The sequence below is a fragment of the Ruditapes philippinarum genome, unplaced genomic scaffold (genome assembly GCF_026571515.1).
Source record: "Ruditapes philippinarum isolate M1 unplaced genomic scaffold, ASM2657151v2 ctg2541_1_1_1_1, whole genome shotgun sequence".
NCBI classification, from domain to species: Eukaryota; Metazoa; Mollusca; class Bivalvia; order Venerida; family Veneridae; genus Ruditapes; species Ruditapes philippinarum.
Window position 1 is genome coordinate 61,364 of NW_026852865.1, and position 17,176 is coordinate 78,539.

At 32.1% G+C, this 17,176-nt stretch overlaps 1 protein-coding gene across 1 annotated transcript; it reads left to right on the forward strand.

Annotated features, from left to right (window-relative positions):
* Positions 1-152: 152 nt before the first annotated feature.
* LOC132726627 (NAD kinase 2, mitochondrial-like) lies at positions 153-16,313 on the forward strand. Its single transcript, XM_060711975.1, has 9 exons — positions 153-568; positions 3,613-3,701; positions 4,484-4,654; positions 8,855-8,944; positions 9,253-9,483; positions 9,786-9,937; positions 10,473-10,613; positions 11,588-11,627; positions 12,090-16,313. Exons 1-9 carry the CDS (start codon positions 302-304, stop codon positions 12,223-12,225), a joined length of 1,317 nt encoding a protein of 438 aa, XP_060567958.1. The 5' UTR covers positions 153-301; the 3' UTR covers positions 12,226-16,313.
* The last annotated feature ends 863 nt before the right edge of the window (positions 16,314-17,176 follow it).

Sequence of the window (17,176 nt, forward strand, 5' to 3'; positions counted from 1 at the left end):
AAAATTCGAATGAAAATTTGTGTAAAAGAGGAAATAATTATATACTGATGATATAAAATATTACAAAATGAATATTTCATGAAATTCATTTATCCTTTTTAATATCATAATTAAAAACTTAATACAATTACCTCTAAGTTCGAAACAAACATATCAGCTTTACTTGTAAACTCCAATATGGAAGGAAAGTGAAACTTCGCAACTAAAATAAAAATATTTTCAATTATATTTTACTAATTTTGCTTTGTCAGCTCTATTTCTTTTCAGTGAACGGTGATCTGCAATATTGAACGTATTTTCAATGAATAAATTGGCAATTTTACCTCACCTTACCAACAAATACACATCTTTTGCTGGTGCTTTAAAATTTGTAAAAACTAGCAAGAATTTTTACTATGTGGATAGGCCAGCAGGTTGTAGATGTATGGCAAGCAAATGTGAGCGATTTGGCGATGAGGATACTGCAACTTTTAAACCAAGAAGAGTAGTTATATTATCGCGCATAACCAGATATGAATTTGAAAAACTACGCCACAAAGATTCTACAGAGGAGCAATTCAAAAGCAAGGTTAGACTTCAAATGCTAGGACAATAGCAAAGAGTATAGCTCCCAAACCATCACAATCTCATGATATATAATGGATGTAAATATTCGGGTGCCCTTGTTTTGCCAGATTCACAAACTTTTTAAAATTCAATTTTTATTGTAACAGAAAAAAATTAACATGTATGTAGATCTGTTTGTGAGATCTTAATTTTCCCTCTCTTTTTTAAAGAAAAAAGGGGATATAGAAATGTCCTTATCTGTCCATCTGATTGTCTGTCACACTTTTGTGTCCGGTCCATAACATTGAAATAACTTGGCACAATGTTTGTAATAATAAGACAATGTGGACACCCGGACCCCTACCTCCAAGATCAAGGTTATAATTGGGGGTCAAAGCTTAACATTGTCCATTATACAGGTATATTTTGTGTCCAGTATATAACTTTTTCATCAATAAAGGAATTTTAAAATAACTTTGCACAAATGTTAACAAAGATAAGACAACATGTCATGTATGTCACAGGGTGAGAAAAATGTGCAGCCTGACTGGGACTCGAACCCAGGACCCTCTGAACATCATACCTACTGAGCTATCCAGCGGCATACACATCATCTTCCCTAAATAGTGAACAGTTCTGAACTGATTGAGCTATTCGGCCGCTTACATATCGCTCCCCTAAGTAGTGAATAGTTCTGAACCGAGACATGCGCAACACCCAGACCCCTACCTCAAAGGTCAAGGTCACACTTGGAGGTCAAAGCCTCAAAAGTTCTGTTACAGTGTATGATGCCAAGCCAGGCCATTCAAATAAAATGTCATTGCTGAATTGCCTACATACCTTGATTGATGAAAAAGTTACAGACTGGACACGAAACATACCCATGTAACAGACCATTCCCCATCACATACCCATGTATTGATTTTGTTTAATTCCCATTTTGTGGCTTTGAAATAGTAATAACTATACAAATGTATTTTTGTTGAAACATTTACAGTTATTTCATTATATTTCTTTAATGAGTTTATTGTTACTTGTGCAGATCTAGCATTGATCAAGATTTTGCATTGGAAGTCCAGATTCATACCTCATTCGTTTGAAATACCACAATTTTGAGCTTCACGAAAACTTCCCTTAGATGGGGAACATTGGCAACTCTGTTACAAATTCTTGTATTACTTGTTTTGTATTATTTTGCTATTCCTTTTATTAAAATAATAATTTTGAGCGAATAACATTGATATTTTAATCATTTTTTAATGGGAATACCTTTAGGTCTGTCTGCTGTCATGTGACAAATTGGGCCTCTAAATGGACCCCGTGGGATTATGATTTAATACTTCAGTAAATATATTGAGTACAGGGATGCATTTTCCAAGATGACCTTTAAATACCAAGTTCTTTAGAGAGAGACTAAAAAATGTGTTGGAGCACCATATCTGATAAATTCCATATTTCAGTATCTACCGATAAGGCCCTTGAATAATTATATGCTAAAATCTCACCTTTCAACCTGCCGAAATCTTATTAATCTCTTCACATTGTTAACATACCAACTGTTGGTATGTTAACAATGTGAAGAGATAAATAAGATGCCTTAAAGTGTATTTCGGCAGGTTGAAAGGTGAGATTTTAGCATATAATTATTCAAGGGCCTTATCGGTAGATACTGAAATATGGAATTTATCAGATATGGTGCTCCAACACATTTTTCATTCATGTTGAACATGAATGAAAAATTTAATATTCAGTGAAAAAAGTGATATGTTTCTACTTTGTGATTGTGAACATGATTTCTGCAAGTGTCTAGAACTACAGCTCTAGCAATGTGATGAGTTAAATCCAGTTGTTTACATTAGCAATGTACATTATTTTCAGAGTCTTATAACTTAATGAATGACAAAGAAAACAGAAAATAGGGTAAAAATACTGGTTTAATACATGAAAATACTTCACATTTATTGAACTCATAAATAAAATGTCTGTGTTTTTCCTTTACTGTGATGAAAACAGGCCTGACCATGATCCCAAGCAGTTATTGCTTGACAAAGTAAATTAGCGATGCTGAGTCTGTCCATATGCTGGGCTGTAGATGTTATTGTCAGGAGTATTGTAATATATCTTATAATGCATTATTCAATGTGATATGCCACACTTAGAGTAACTTCACATTTAATGATTTTGGTAATTGACTACATAATTTTAAATTCCCAAATTGGTTAAGCTGGTAGCAAGGTCTCAATTACAGGCTTGTGAATTTTCAACTGTCAATAGAAACATCAGTCCCTGACATCACAAAATAAACTTAGGTCGATGCTGTTCACTTAGAGATTGCTTATAAATTCAAGTTTAAAGTGTAAAGCTTTTGTTTTATATAATATAGTTTCAAATTATCTCAAAATAACAGAGGCATTGCTGAAAAGTCATTGATTTTATATTATGATTGATCATCATTCACAGTTGTTAATGATTTAATACAGACAGCAGTTTCATTATTTCTGAATGTACAGTTGCTTTGCAAACCAATCTATTCTGTAACAAATACCAGGGTTTCATTTATATTAATATGTAAGAAGAAGCTTGGTCATTTTTTTAGGCAGGAGAATAAGAATTTACATTATAGAGCTTTTCATCTTAAATAATCAATGAATAAAACACCAATACAAATTTCACACATGTGCATTAAATTTCATGGTACATCAATAAATACATTTTCCTCGGTACAATAATTTGTTGACAGTATATGTCATAAACATAAAAAGAGATAGATAATTGAGTATAAATTGATTCTTTTTGACTGAAGTGACAACAAAAGGTGCTTCTTGCTTCTATTTAAACAGGGGTTGTATTTTATTTACAGATTAGAAGTAAGAGCCTGAGGTATTAATGTTCAACAAAGACATTTACACATTTTGTTACAGTTTAAGTCTTCTTTTTTTGTGTTTAATTAGGTGTTGGGCATTACATTAAAATGAGTATGCAAGTACATAGAGCATAATTTTTATCTTGAGGTTGAAATTTGTTATATTTACTCACTTACTGCATTTTTTATGTGTGTGTTTTCAGATGGAGAGAAAGAGATCAGACTATCAAACATTACTTGAAAGACACAAAACTCATTATTCCTGTGTCGACTTCATGACAAAAAGCTTGGAGTAAGAATATTTTTGCCTTCATCTGAATTTAATTTCTAAATTTCTGTTGTGGATTTGCCTATCTTTAAATTTGGAACAATCCATTTAAAATGTTAGGGATTCCAAGATAAGAAAATTGAGCTATCAGTAGTATAGAGCCTGGTCAGATTGCACTGGTTTATTCTGTAATTTCAAAATGTAAGACTTAAAGGGACTCTCCTGAGTTTTTTTGACATGATAGGACTGAATTTTTTTTTAAAATATACATTCAATTCATCTAGAGCAATAACATTTGTGCAAAATTCCAAATCATTTGCTCATTCTGTTTATCCAGAATAATTATTCTAATTGTGAAAAATGACCTGAAATTGAAAAGAGTTGCAATGCTTTTCAATCAAATTGGGCTAAAAAGCATAAACAATTTGAATTTTAGTTATTTCAGCATATATTTTTTAATTACCTTTTGCATATCATTCTGTTTTAGTGTCTAAGCAGATCTATTTAAGAAATTCAAATTATTTATTTTTAGGCTTTTGGACTTCATCTGAGTTCCTTTAAACTCTTGAAAATTCTCGCTTCTTTGTAAGATATATTCCATTTTCACTAAAAAAGGAAACAAAACATTTTTCTATGTATCAAACCATAACATTGAAGGAATGAAATCAGTTGCTGGTACAGTTTACAGATTTTTACCTGTACAGTTTATACCTTACAATATTCCAGATTATTGATAATAAACCATGTTTCCATATTGGAGGCAAAATACTCGTAAGGATACATGATATATTGATCGTGTCTTACAGGGCCAGTGGTATAGAAACTAAAGTAGTTAAACGGCCACAGTTCACAAATGAGATATTGGACTGGGCCGATGCGGTTTTTACTGCTGGAGGAGATGGGACATTCCTGGATGCTGCGTCCAAAATCCACAATAGAGATAAACCTATTATAGGTGTTAATACAGACCCTAAAAGGTAAAAACTGGTAAAAAAAATCGGGATTTAGGAATGTAATTTTTTTAACTAAGTGCAAACTTTTAGAATAAAGCTTGAATTTATTCTGACGAAGACGAAACGTCTAAAGCTGAAGAAAAGCGTTTGTTTTCTAGCTCATCTGTCACAAAGTGACAGGGTGAGCTTTTGTGATCGCTTTTCGTCCGGCATCCGTCTGGCGTCCATTAACTTTTACTTTAAATGACATATCCTCATAAACCACTAGTAGCCAATTTCATCCAAACTTCACAGGAATGTTCCTTTGGTGGTCACCTTTGAAAATTGTTCAAAGAATATAATTCCATGCAGAACTCTGGTTGCCATGGCAACCAAAAGAAAAAAACTTTAAATATCTTCTTCTAAGAAACCCAAAGAGCTAGAGCTTAGATATTTGGCATGAAACATCTTCTAGTGAGTGTCTACCAAGTTTGTTCAAATAAAAGCCCTGGGGTCAAAATTGGCCCCGCCCTAGGGGGTCATTGATTTTCCCTATATGCATATAGTAAAAACTTAAAAATCTTCTTTTAAAGAACCCAAAGAGCTAGAGCTAAGATATTTAGCATGAAACTTGTTTTAATGGATGTCTACCAAGTTTGTTCAAATAAGAGCCCTGGGGACAAAATTGGCCAAACCCTGGGGGTCATTCATTTTCCTTATATGTGTAAAGCAAAAACTTAAAAAATCTTCTTTGAAAAAACTCAAATAGCTAGAGTTTAGATACTAAGCATGAATCATCTTCTAGTGAGTGTCTACAAAGATTGTTCAAATAAAAGCCCTGGGGTCAAGGGTGTCATTGTTTTTAACTATATGTGTAAAGAAAAAACTTAAATAATTTTCTTTTAAAAAACCCAACAAGCTAGACCTTAGATGTTTAGCATGAAACATCTTCTAATAGGTGTCTACCAAGTTTGTTCAAATAAAAGCCCTGGGGTTTAAACTGGCCCCGCTCCAGGGGCCTATATATAGAGGTGAGCAACTTCAGGGCCATCATGGCCCTCTTGTTTTTTAAACTGATTTTATAAGAATAAAGCTTGAAAACTAAGTAACTTACAATGTAGGTTTTATTTATGGATACCTGAAATTTGATAGATTATTAGGTGATAAACAGTGGTAGACTTATAATTATAATCATAATGTGATAAACCATGACAAAAAAGTTGTTAAAGTTAAAGTTAAGTCAATTCAAAATATTAAAGATGATAAGAAATGTGTCACATAATTAGATGTATAAACTTTATTATATAGTGAAATAAAAATTAATGGAAATATTATATATATGAAAGTATACATGAGTGTAATGATATGGTGCTTTATTTTGTAAGTGCATTTGAATACTATGGATGTTAATATATGAGGTGTGGCCAGAAGTATGATAGATAGATAGATTTATTTCGGCAAAGGAAGCATATACATAGTTGACAATATAACATAGGATAAAATAATGAGCATTATTAAATACTATATCACATACGAGTAAAACTATGACATGCTCACCAAAACCAAGGATAACACAAAAAAGGGCAAAAAAGCTCTTATTTCCATTGTGGTCCTTTGTATTGGCGGCATGACATAGAGAGGCAAACCTTAATATGATCATGTTTAAAAATACTAATAAATCATAAAAATGTATATCACAGTCAAATCTTGAGTTAATGATACTCCTGTTTACAGCTAGGATTTAAAACACATTACTAAAATTGTAATAAGATAAATAGAAGACAATTTAAAATCCTGAGCCGAAATATGTAAAAACATGTTTAAAAAAAAAATTTAAATACTGTTCATAAGATGACTTTTGATGGCAACCTTAAAACTTTGTAACCTGTTGATCTCCGTTAACTTTACAGGTAAATCATTCCATAATTTAATACCAGAGAAAGCAAATGATTTAGAACCCTGGCCTTTGACCTTAGGTAGACAATATCCACCCTTTTGACTAAGTCTTGTACTATAATTATGAATGGAATCTTGTGAAACAAAGTGTTCAGACATGTAATCCGGAGACAGGCCATTTTTTATCTTAAAAACATGACACAACATTATCTGTTCAACTCTTTTGTGGACCAGTAACCAGTTAAGGGACTTAAAGTGGGATGGGTCAATGTGGGCTCTAGAGTCCAAGTCAAGTACAAATCTCATTATTTTGTTTTGACAAGTTTGTAACTTATTTTTTAAAGACTGTGTCAAGCTATTATACCAAACAGAGCATGCGTAATCATAGTGACACTGAATAAGAGACATAACCAGAAGTTTCTTGGTATGCTGAGTAAGAAACTCTTTCTTGCGGTAAAGAAATTTTAACCGAGAGTTGGCCTTCTTAAGAACAGACTCGGCCATGGCGCAAAATGACAGATTTTGGTCTATAGTAATCCCAAGATACTTGATAGATGAAGTTGATTCAATGGATGTACCAGAACAGGTTATATGCAGGTTAGATTGTGACCTAAGTTTTTGCCTGGACCCAAATAAAATTGACTCGGTTTTACCCAAATGCAATGATAACTTATTGTCCACTAACCATTGGCTGACCAATTCCATATCATCTGTCAATGCCTTTTCAACAACAGATAAACTTTTACCAGATACAAGGATACCAGAATCATCAGCATACAAAAGCAATTTATTTTTGACCACAGCTGACATATCATTTACATAAATTAAAAAGAGAAGGGGTCCAAGGATTGAGCCCTGAGGAACACCACATGTTATTTTGGAATTGGAAGAATAAGTACCAGAGACATCTACAAGCTGCTGTCTATCTGATAAATATGATTTGAACCAATTTAGGACGTCAATGCTAAGACCTGATGCTTGCAGTTTCATTAAAAGAATGGAATGGTCGACTGTGTCAAACGCTTTCTGCAAATCCAGCAGCACCATACCAACAACATTACCTTTATCATTTTCATACCTGATGAAGTCTGTAAGGTGAATCAGACAAGTATCAGTAGAGAAGCCACTCCTGAAACCTGATTGAAATTTATACAGCAGATCTTTATCCTTAAAATAAGCTTCAACCTGGTCATAAACCACCTTTTCAAGGATTTTAGATACAACATTTAAAATGGACACAGGCCGGTAATTACCAACAGACAATTTGTCGTTCTTTTTATAGAGGAGAACAACTCTTGCAGATTTAAGATCATCAGGGACTTGACCTTGGATAAGGGATAAGTTTATGATATGAGCTAATGGACTAGCAATAACTGGGGATCCATCTCTGATAAAACGTGAGGGTATACCATCTAAGCCAGTAGCTTTTTTGACACCTAATGAAGTTAAGTATTTAAGAACTTTACTTTCAGAAACAATGGAAAAAGAAAAACTGTTTGCAAAAACACCCTTGTTTGCATAAAAAGTATTAACAAAATTCGTACCAAATTTATGCATACTTTCTGGCAACTTTTCAACAAGTTTACATGCAACTGTTGTATAAAATTTGTTAAATGATTCAGCAATAGGTTTCTTTTCAAAACACACATTATCATCAATATTTAAACAAATTTGAACTGGTTGAAGATGAACCCTTCTTGGAAGGCAAACCAAGATTTTTAACAGTTTTCCATAAAGAGGTTGAGTCATTTTTGTTCTCATCCAGTGTTTAAGTAAAATATTCCTTTTTTGCTTTGGCAACAAGATACTGAACTTTGTTCTTGAGAGTCTTAAATGAATCATAATTATCACAGTTTCTATCACATTTATATTTATTAAAAGCTTTATCCCTTTCATTAATTACACTAAGAATGTCTGAGTCAATCCATGGTTCTGTTCTCTGTTTAATTCTGGTCTGTTTCACAGGTGCTATATTGTCTATCACAGATAAAAGTAACTGTTTAAATATATTCCAGGCATCAATTACATCATCACTTAGCAAAACAGGAGACCAGTCAGTATCTAGAAGACTAGCTTGAAAGTCATCTTTGTTATAATTTTTCAAAGATCTTAAAGTGACATTGTTATGAAAACAAAGAGGAATTTTACTGACTTTTCTTGTACAAAATATTAAGCTATGATCACTAAATGAAGTATGAATTACACCTGACTGAGTAATTTTATCATTATCAGACACCAATATCAAGTCAAAATGCTTATTTCAGATTTCGTCTTCAAAAATGGTCAGTGGATAGGCAGTATGTTAACAACTTTATTTTAATGCAATGAAAATATTGATTTTATTTACAGATCTGAAGGTCGACTGTGTTTGTCAAAAGATGAATACTCTGCTGCCAACTTTGATACTATTTTACAGAAACTTCTGACCGGTGACTTTAGGTATGGAAACTTTAATTTAATACCAATTGAGTAATACTGAGTAAAAAATCATTTTACATGACATTGTTTATTTTATGGTGGTTGTATTGGTAGTTTTGAGTCTGGATCACGGCAGTAAGCCATATTGAATTAACCAGCGCACAGTTCAGCCATCGCATCGTTCCTGGTTGAAAAGTTAACAAGCTGATACAATTTTAAATAATATAGTGAAAATAAATAATAAAAGTGTTAACACTGAAGACATAAAGGTTGAGAAGTCAGAAATCAAGTTACAATACCTTCCAGGATATATATTCTTAATCTTACAGATGGTTATGGCGGCAGCGAATACGCATCACAATATCCGGTTACCATGCCAATGACGACCCTATAGAATTATCGGACCAGCAGCTTCATTATCTTGAACATCGGTACACGGAACATGTGGCCGAGAACGAGATCTGCACTCGATCTTTATATGTCAAAGGTCACACTCATACCAGAGTATTACCTGTAAAAGCATTGAATGAAGTGTTTTTTGGAGAATGTCTTTCATCTAGGTAATTTTACCACTTTGATGTATGATTTAAGTCTGCTTTGCCAACATCTTTCTTGTATATTTAAACGTGCTGTAAGAAATTAGTGTTTAAATTTCATTTGAGAAAAAAGGCATTGTACAAGAGCTGTGACTTTTTCATGTTATCCGGATTTCATATACTAGTAGAATAAGTTTTTGTATGAAAATGGTCTACACATTTTAAATAAACTCATAGCTATGGTCAAAATTGAGCTAAAGTGAAAATAGTTTAAGCAAATAGGAACATGGCTTGTGTTATTAGTATAAATGTATGTATATTTACAGGGTGTCTTACTATGAGTTAAGTATTGATGATCAACCTGGTAGTAAGCAGAAGAGTTCTGGGGTCACAGTATGTACAGGTACAGGGTCAACATCATGGCATTTTCATATCAACAAAATACCCTCCGAGTCGGTCCAAGACATTCTAAGAATAGGTTGGTTTCTATAATAAATAATTCATTTGGAATAGACGTACACTGTTAACTGTATTTACTTAGTAAGATCCATTAGATACATTGATTGTCACACTGAATAGTTACCTGCTACATTGCCCCGTTTTGAATTTTGGAAATGTCTTTTGTAATTATTATGGATTTCAGAATTAAAGTACTTAAAGTGAGTGGCTTACAGTATATTATTAGTCTGATTAGATTACATAGATATGCAGACTATAACTGGTAGTAAGTCATTATTCAGGCTTGTGTTCAGTTTAGTGGCATTATGTCACTGTTGTACATGTAGTTTATTTTAACTCTCATTTGTTGTTGAATGTATGAAGGAAATATTTTCAAATTGTTTCACATTAGCTAAATTGATGTTAAAATGAAGCTTTTGTCTTGTAACTGTATACATTATGTTTCATCTGAATTATATATTTTAAGCTGTAGTTATTTAGACTGCAGTGTGTGAATTTCTTTTTCTTCTCATGGGGCACTTTTTTTCAATATAGTATATCATTTCATTTTTCAGCAAACTCACAGGGCACAGTATCATTTCCAACAGAGGATGCATATTTCGTACAATCTGTAACAGACAAGTTCAATAATTCCTTGATTTTTGACCCCAATGAATCATACATGGGCTACACAGTTAGGGACCCAGTAAATAATGGTAAGATTTTAATCAGACTCATGTGTAAATTGATATCCCCCTTGTTCATACTTTTTAAATGTTACATTTTCTTGTCTCAAAAATGATGCATATTTTTTCTGAGAAAGAGAAAAATGGAAAAAACTTGTGATAAATAAAATGGAAAAGTCTTAGACTTGCTTGAAGTTATAATTGGCTATTTTTAGCTTTTTAACTCACCTAAGCACAACATATTCACATTAAGCTTTCCTTATATTTTTCTAAAACAAGATCTCCTCATAAAACTCTTGGCCAATAGTTGTGGGGCAATAGTTGATCAGCTATAAAATAACTCAAAGATATCCACTAGCGCTTAAAACATTATCTTGAAATGACATTTCCACCTCCACCTGCAGATAGATTTAATGAAAATCTGTAGGAATCAGTATAAGGTGAAATTGCTAAAATTGTTCTGATCTGTTAAACAAGATGGCAACCGGAAACTAAGAATAGAAATAAATGATATCGTCTTGTTAACCACTAAGTAGATTTTTTTTAGGTTTTTAGGAAGTCCCTTCAAGGGCTTTGTGTAAATTGCATGAATTGTTCCAATCAGTTAAGCAAAATGGTCTTCAGAGCTAAAAATAGAAATAAGCTTTAAACAACATTTTGTCCTCAACTAGGCCTACTTTTTAGATATTGTTGAAAGTCTATAAGAATGATCATTGGGTGATGTTTTACAAAACTTGCCAAAATCTGTCTGGTCTATCAGACAGGATGGGCTTAATCAAGGCTTAAAAAAAAGAAGCTTTAACCAACATCTTTTCAGCTGTATCCTTACAAAGTTGCCAAAATTGTTCCAGTCTCCTGAACAAGATGGCTACCAGAGTTAAAAAATTAAGTTTAAAACATTGTCTCCTCAACAGTTTGGCAGATTTTTAATGTATTACTTTACTTATGAAGTAAAACTAAATACTTGTATTGAAAAAATAGCCACTGTCCATTTGATATTTCAGGTGTTTTCAATGTTCCATCCTCAAGAGGGAAAGCAAAGAAGTAAGCTTTTTTAATAAATATTTTGTTGAATTTATTAGTGCAATGAATGATGTTTTGTACTTAAGATATTTAAGGAATTGAAACTCAGCCACAAACAGTAAAGAGTCAGGTAGAATAAGTCTTTTTACATTGCTGTTGGCTTGCAATGGCAATATTGTTGTAAGAATCTCAGTAATAAAAAAAATCACTTTTTTGTTGCCTGAAAAAGATAATATTCTGGTTAAAGCAAATACAAGCTATTATTCAGCATACACATTTGTTATACTGGTAAGGTTTTAAGGGATAATTTTGTTTGATTTTGATGCCATGTTTTAAACATGGCTGTTAAGTTTTCTTCTACTCCAATGAAGATCCCTAAAGGGCAATGAAAACAAAAACAGATTTGCAGACTCTCTTTGATTAAGCCTGTTGATTATTACAATCAAGGGAGACATTGTACAGTAAGGGTGTTTTATTTTACAGAATCCAGATCTCATCACGAATGTGGGATGCCTGTCTCGTACTAGATGGTGGTTGCTCATTCCGGTTTAATGATGGTGCCATAGCAACATGCGAAATGTTTGACGAAGATGCTTTAAGGACTGTTGAATTGGACTGAAAAAAAATATGGAGAATATTTTTTATCCTATTTTAGTATATTTAAAAAGTACAAAAATAAAATTTCTGAAGGTAGCTGTTTTACATGAATTATTTGATTATGTTTTGTTTTGTAAAAACTATGTTATTTTTTAGTTTGTCTGTTTCCAAGAAAAAGTCAAGCTATTATGATAGCTGCATTGTTGTTGTTGTTGTTGTCTTGCAATGTCATTTAATGTAGCCCATTATTCAAATATTTTAAAATTTATCAAAATGAAACTCGTAATACTTGCTTATTTTGACAAGGTGCAGTTGTAAGACAAAGGGGTATAATTCTGGGTAAAAAGGGGTATAAAGCTATATTTTTTAAGTTATGCCCCTTTTTTTACTACGAATTTTTGCCAAAAGTGAGTATTTAAAAAGACAAGTGTTAACATCGCATGCGGTGCTCTTGTTTTAAAGTAGGAAATATATACATGTAGTATGGATTTTGATTTTTTTTCCATATGTCATAGATATAAAAAAATCATGGTAGAAATTTGTGTCATATATTTTACATTGAGTCAAAGAAAAGAAAAAAAAAATGGAGAAAAAAATGTTTGTTATCTTACATGTATTTTCATATGTTGTTCTAGTGATTATTTACATGGCATTTCAAACTTGTGATAGCACTGAGCTAATTTATTCAGTTCAGTTTTTTGTCAGTTTTTTCGAATTTTTCATAAACATTAATGTACACTTATAAATTGGAGGGAAAACATCAAAATAACAAAGGTTTTTAAGTGTATAAAACTCTATATCTGATGCCGGTACTGTAGTAAAGAAAATTATTGCTTGAATTTTGATAAAAGTATAATCCCCAAAATTTTTGTGTAAGATATATACTGGTGCCTCATATTTCCGAGGTACTTAACTGTTTAACACAGACAATAAAAGTTAAAAGGATAAAATTCTGAAAAATACATTGAATATTGTAGGATAGACATGTCAGTTGCCTCATAGTTTATTCCATTTAATGTGTGCATGTAAGCAATTATGTGTACAGCATTGTAATTAACACCCATCTGCTGCCTAGTGAGTAAAGTTGTGTTCTCATATTTCCAAGGCAATTACATTTTAATAGTTTCAAAAGCAAACCCAATAGTAATATTTATTTTTTAGTACACCTATACCTAGGCTTGTCTGAATGTGGGGATTTTCTCTTTGGCATTTATCAAATATCTCAATGGTTGTTTAACAAAGACATTTGTCTTAAAAGGTATGAAATCTAAAAGTAAAATGGTGAAATAAATTACTTTGCTCTTAATCTGAATAAAAAGAATATTTTTTTCCAGTCGTATATGTAATATTTCTATAAAAATACAATAAAATAGTAAAGGTAAAACTACTGGCAGGTTCATGAAGTCTAGAAGGCACTTTGGACTGTTTAAGCCTAATACCTTGGAAATATGGGTACCACGGAAATATGAGGCGCCAGTATACACATATATGTTTGTTTATTTCCTTTACAGCAAATGGGACATGCACTGAACTGTTAAAAGCCTACTTAGAATGGCAAAGTAATATTTTGTTCAAGATAACATTTTATTTTGTCTATGTGTAATAAATGCCAGACACATTGTATGTTACATCTCTATTAAGAATCGACCTTATGAGTATGGAAACAACATAATTTTACCATTTATGAATTTTATAATGATATTTCAATACACTTTAGATTCAATTTAAAAGAATATGTGTTTATTATATTCCGCCACTCATGAAATATTTATTTTCATACCACTCAATGAAAATAAATCCAGGATTTATAGAAAAATAACTTAAATACCCTCTATATTTTTGTCAGCTGATTTTCGGGAGGTGTTTTGTACATACACCAAGATATTTATTTTACTATAACTATTTTCATCTTCCATCATTACTTTTGGAAGACCTTAGAATGAAGCAGCTGCAGTATTATTTTGGTGCATATTATGTAATGTTGACGATGAAGTTTATGTCATGTTTAAAGTGCTTTGATTTCGACGAACAAGGAATTGGGAATATAATGCTAGAATAGAAATACCATGGAACTCGGCAAATGTGGGCTTTTTCCTATATAATCCCTTGGATACAAAGAAACATTTAGAGTTACAACTTGGTGAAAGCGATAATAAGCACAATGCGAAGATAACTCTCTTATGAAAGATAGTTTCCTGTGAAGTTTTAATATTAAAGTTTATTTGTACCGAAGGATAAGATGGGGTAAACCCCACATTGGCCAAGTTGCAGATGACATCTCTGTTATATTTATATTATATTAATATAAGTATTCTTGAATCTCGTTGTCTTGAATCACTTCTGTGAGATCATTATTTTTGTTCTTGATTTATATACTTCACAACAGCAGGTGTCAAGTGCTGTGTGGCACCTGTAAAAAGTTGCCCCGTACTTCATTTCAGTGTTGTTATATTTTTCTGGTCCTTCGGGATCATTGATGCCAGCACTACTAAGTGTTGAGAATTGAGTACCGCTCAAGCCGGTGCTAGGGGGCGCGAGGGATGTTGCACATATTCATTATCCCTAATGTACAGACTCAATCAAACCGAGTCTGCAACTCTCTTGTTATTTTCTTGTGATTAATGCTTCCGAGGGATCACTTTGTTTCCAGATTTTTGATATAGGGCGGATTTTAAGATGGATTTGTTAAATGTACAGAAGAGTATTAATTTTGATAATTATGAAAAAATAAAAACAGTATCCATTTAGCTACTGTTAGTGTTTTTTCAAAGATGAATTTTGTATTGTGAATAGCGGATTCCATGTGTATTTTTGCTTTAACAAAGTAGCCAACACTTATAAACTTATTGTTATAGGTCTGTCTGAATTTACAACTGTCAAAAAGTAGATATTTTAGCATTAATATGTCACTGTGGGGGAAAAAAATGAAAGTTGATAATTGTATTTCAAAACCTTTGCTTATAGCTTGTTGGGGCCAAAATCAAATCCAAACTTAAATTTTATGAGCACTTTTCTAGTCTGTAAAAGTTAGAAATTAATGTACTTTATATGTTCTTATTTCATGTTCTCATTTGCTGTCTTTATTTTGTTTTGACTTTGTTATTTTATTTTCTTTCTTTATTGAGACTAATTAGTCTAAAGGGTTTAGTTTCCATGGTTTTACTTGGCATCCATCAAACATTTCTATATCTTCACAGCTTCATAGATTTGACATATACTGAATTTATTGCTTGATCTTAAAAATAGCTGTATGAAATTTGATTACATTGATGGAACAGATCAAAATTTATGCACATAAATCTTTTTCAGCTCTTTTATGAAAATAGTTTTTGTTTAACTATTGAATGAACCAAAATACTTGTCATACCTTTCAGCATCATTTATTAAACATTCCATGATATTTTCACCAGTTTTGATTGCAACCATTTTTAAGTGAAATTCATTACGTTTTCTTTAAATGTTTTTCTCTTCTTTACATTAAAAAAACAAAATTTGGAACAACATGTAGCAACATTTGTACTGTCAACCGGTAGCTTTATTCCATTTCATTGCTCAATTTGTTATTCGATACTCATGATTATTTATTGAGGAATAAAACACTTCAATTGTACATTGTAGCATGATGATAATTATCCTGTTATTTCATTTTTTTTCCCAATAACCTGCAAATTTTCTGTCACATGATATACATGTACTTGTATTATTTGAAAAACAAACCTGGCAGAAAGGAGAATCATACATGTATACAAGTATAAAGCTGATATTCTGGAGTCACTTTTATTGTTATACAGTTTCATATAAAGTTAGATATGATCATGTGTGGAATAAAGTATTTACTTACCATGAAAAATGTCATGACCTTTAACTTGTATTTTTCTCCCATTGGTAATGTTTGGTTGGTTGAATCGCATTCAGCTTCTCGTCATGTGGTAAACTTGACTAGCAGAATATTAGTCCCAGACCAAGATACTATCATTATACCCCAATTGTATTTTGTTACATTGATCATGTTGTTATTTCAAGCTTAAATGTATTCATTGTCCTTGTTAATTTTATATTTGTTATGAACCATGAACTGCAGTGATCAAAATAAAGAAATGAAAAAATAAAGATATGATATTTTGTTATTTCACATCTTTAGCCCCTTCTTGTTTATTGTATGAGTAAAAATCTAAAAAGTTGTTTACTTTAAACATATTGATTTAAGCTTCATTGTGAAAAAAGTTCTTGCAACATATATTATTCGCTTTCGAGTCTGCTGTCTGGAACTTAACCAGAACTGGTTTTAATATGAAGAAACATGGGCTTGACCCAATGAGGCTCGAATCCATGAGAGGCTGACACTTTAACTACTAGGCCGCCGCTCCTATTCTATTGAGATACTAACACTTAAATATAAGACATCAAAAACTGTTTTGCTCTTAAATTTAAAGTTAAAAAGTGTTTGGTGCGATTTAGAGAAGTAACGATTTTTGACAATTTGTGGATAAAAAAAGGCTAGACGGACTCATTGCAAACAACAGTTATCTGACACATCTACTGATACCATAGAGCCGTATTCTAGGTAAATCAGTCTTTACAAATATTTAAAATTTGAAACACAAAGATTCAGATGCATCTCTCCTTGGCCTGCTGGAACGGAAAGTGATTGCCATAAGTGATTGCCATTTCAGTCCATTTGCCAGTAGCCAGGCCAGCCTGAATTTCCAGCTTGCACATCAATTTTTATCACACTATGTTGTATGAACAAGATAACAGTTGATAATATTTTTCTGAAGAGATCATTGTGTTATTGCTAGATTTTTTGTACAAGTCAATTGTTAAAAGTATTTTGAGCAACCACTGAACATGCAACTGGCACAGAATTATATGAATAGAAATTCTTTAATTGCAAGTCTAAACAGCTGTAACTGAAAGTGATTAATCTTTGCCAGACTGCTGGTTGCTAAATTCTTGTATTTACATATTAAAAT

What these genes read in the sequence shown, in the direction of transcription:
- LOC132726627 (XM_060711975.1), top strand. Translation starts at nt 302, where the DNA reads ATGAATAAATTGGCAATTTTACCTCACCTTACCAACAAATACACATCT. An exon ending in TTCATGACAAAAAGCTTGGA is followed by an intron (nt 3,702 to 4,483) that starts GTAAGAATATTT and finishes CGTGTCTTACAG; the next exon opens with GGCCAGTGGTATAGAAACTA. An exon ending in TCAAGAGGGAAAGCAAAGAA is followed by an intron (nt 11,628 to 12,089) that starts GTAAGCTTTTTT and finishes TTTATTTTACAG; the next exon opens with AATCCAGATCTCATCACGAA.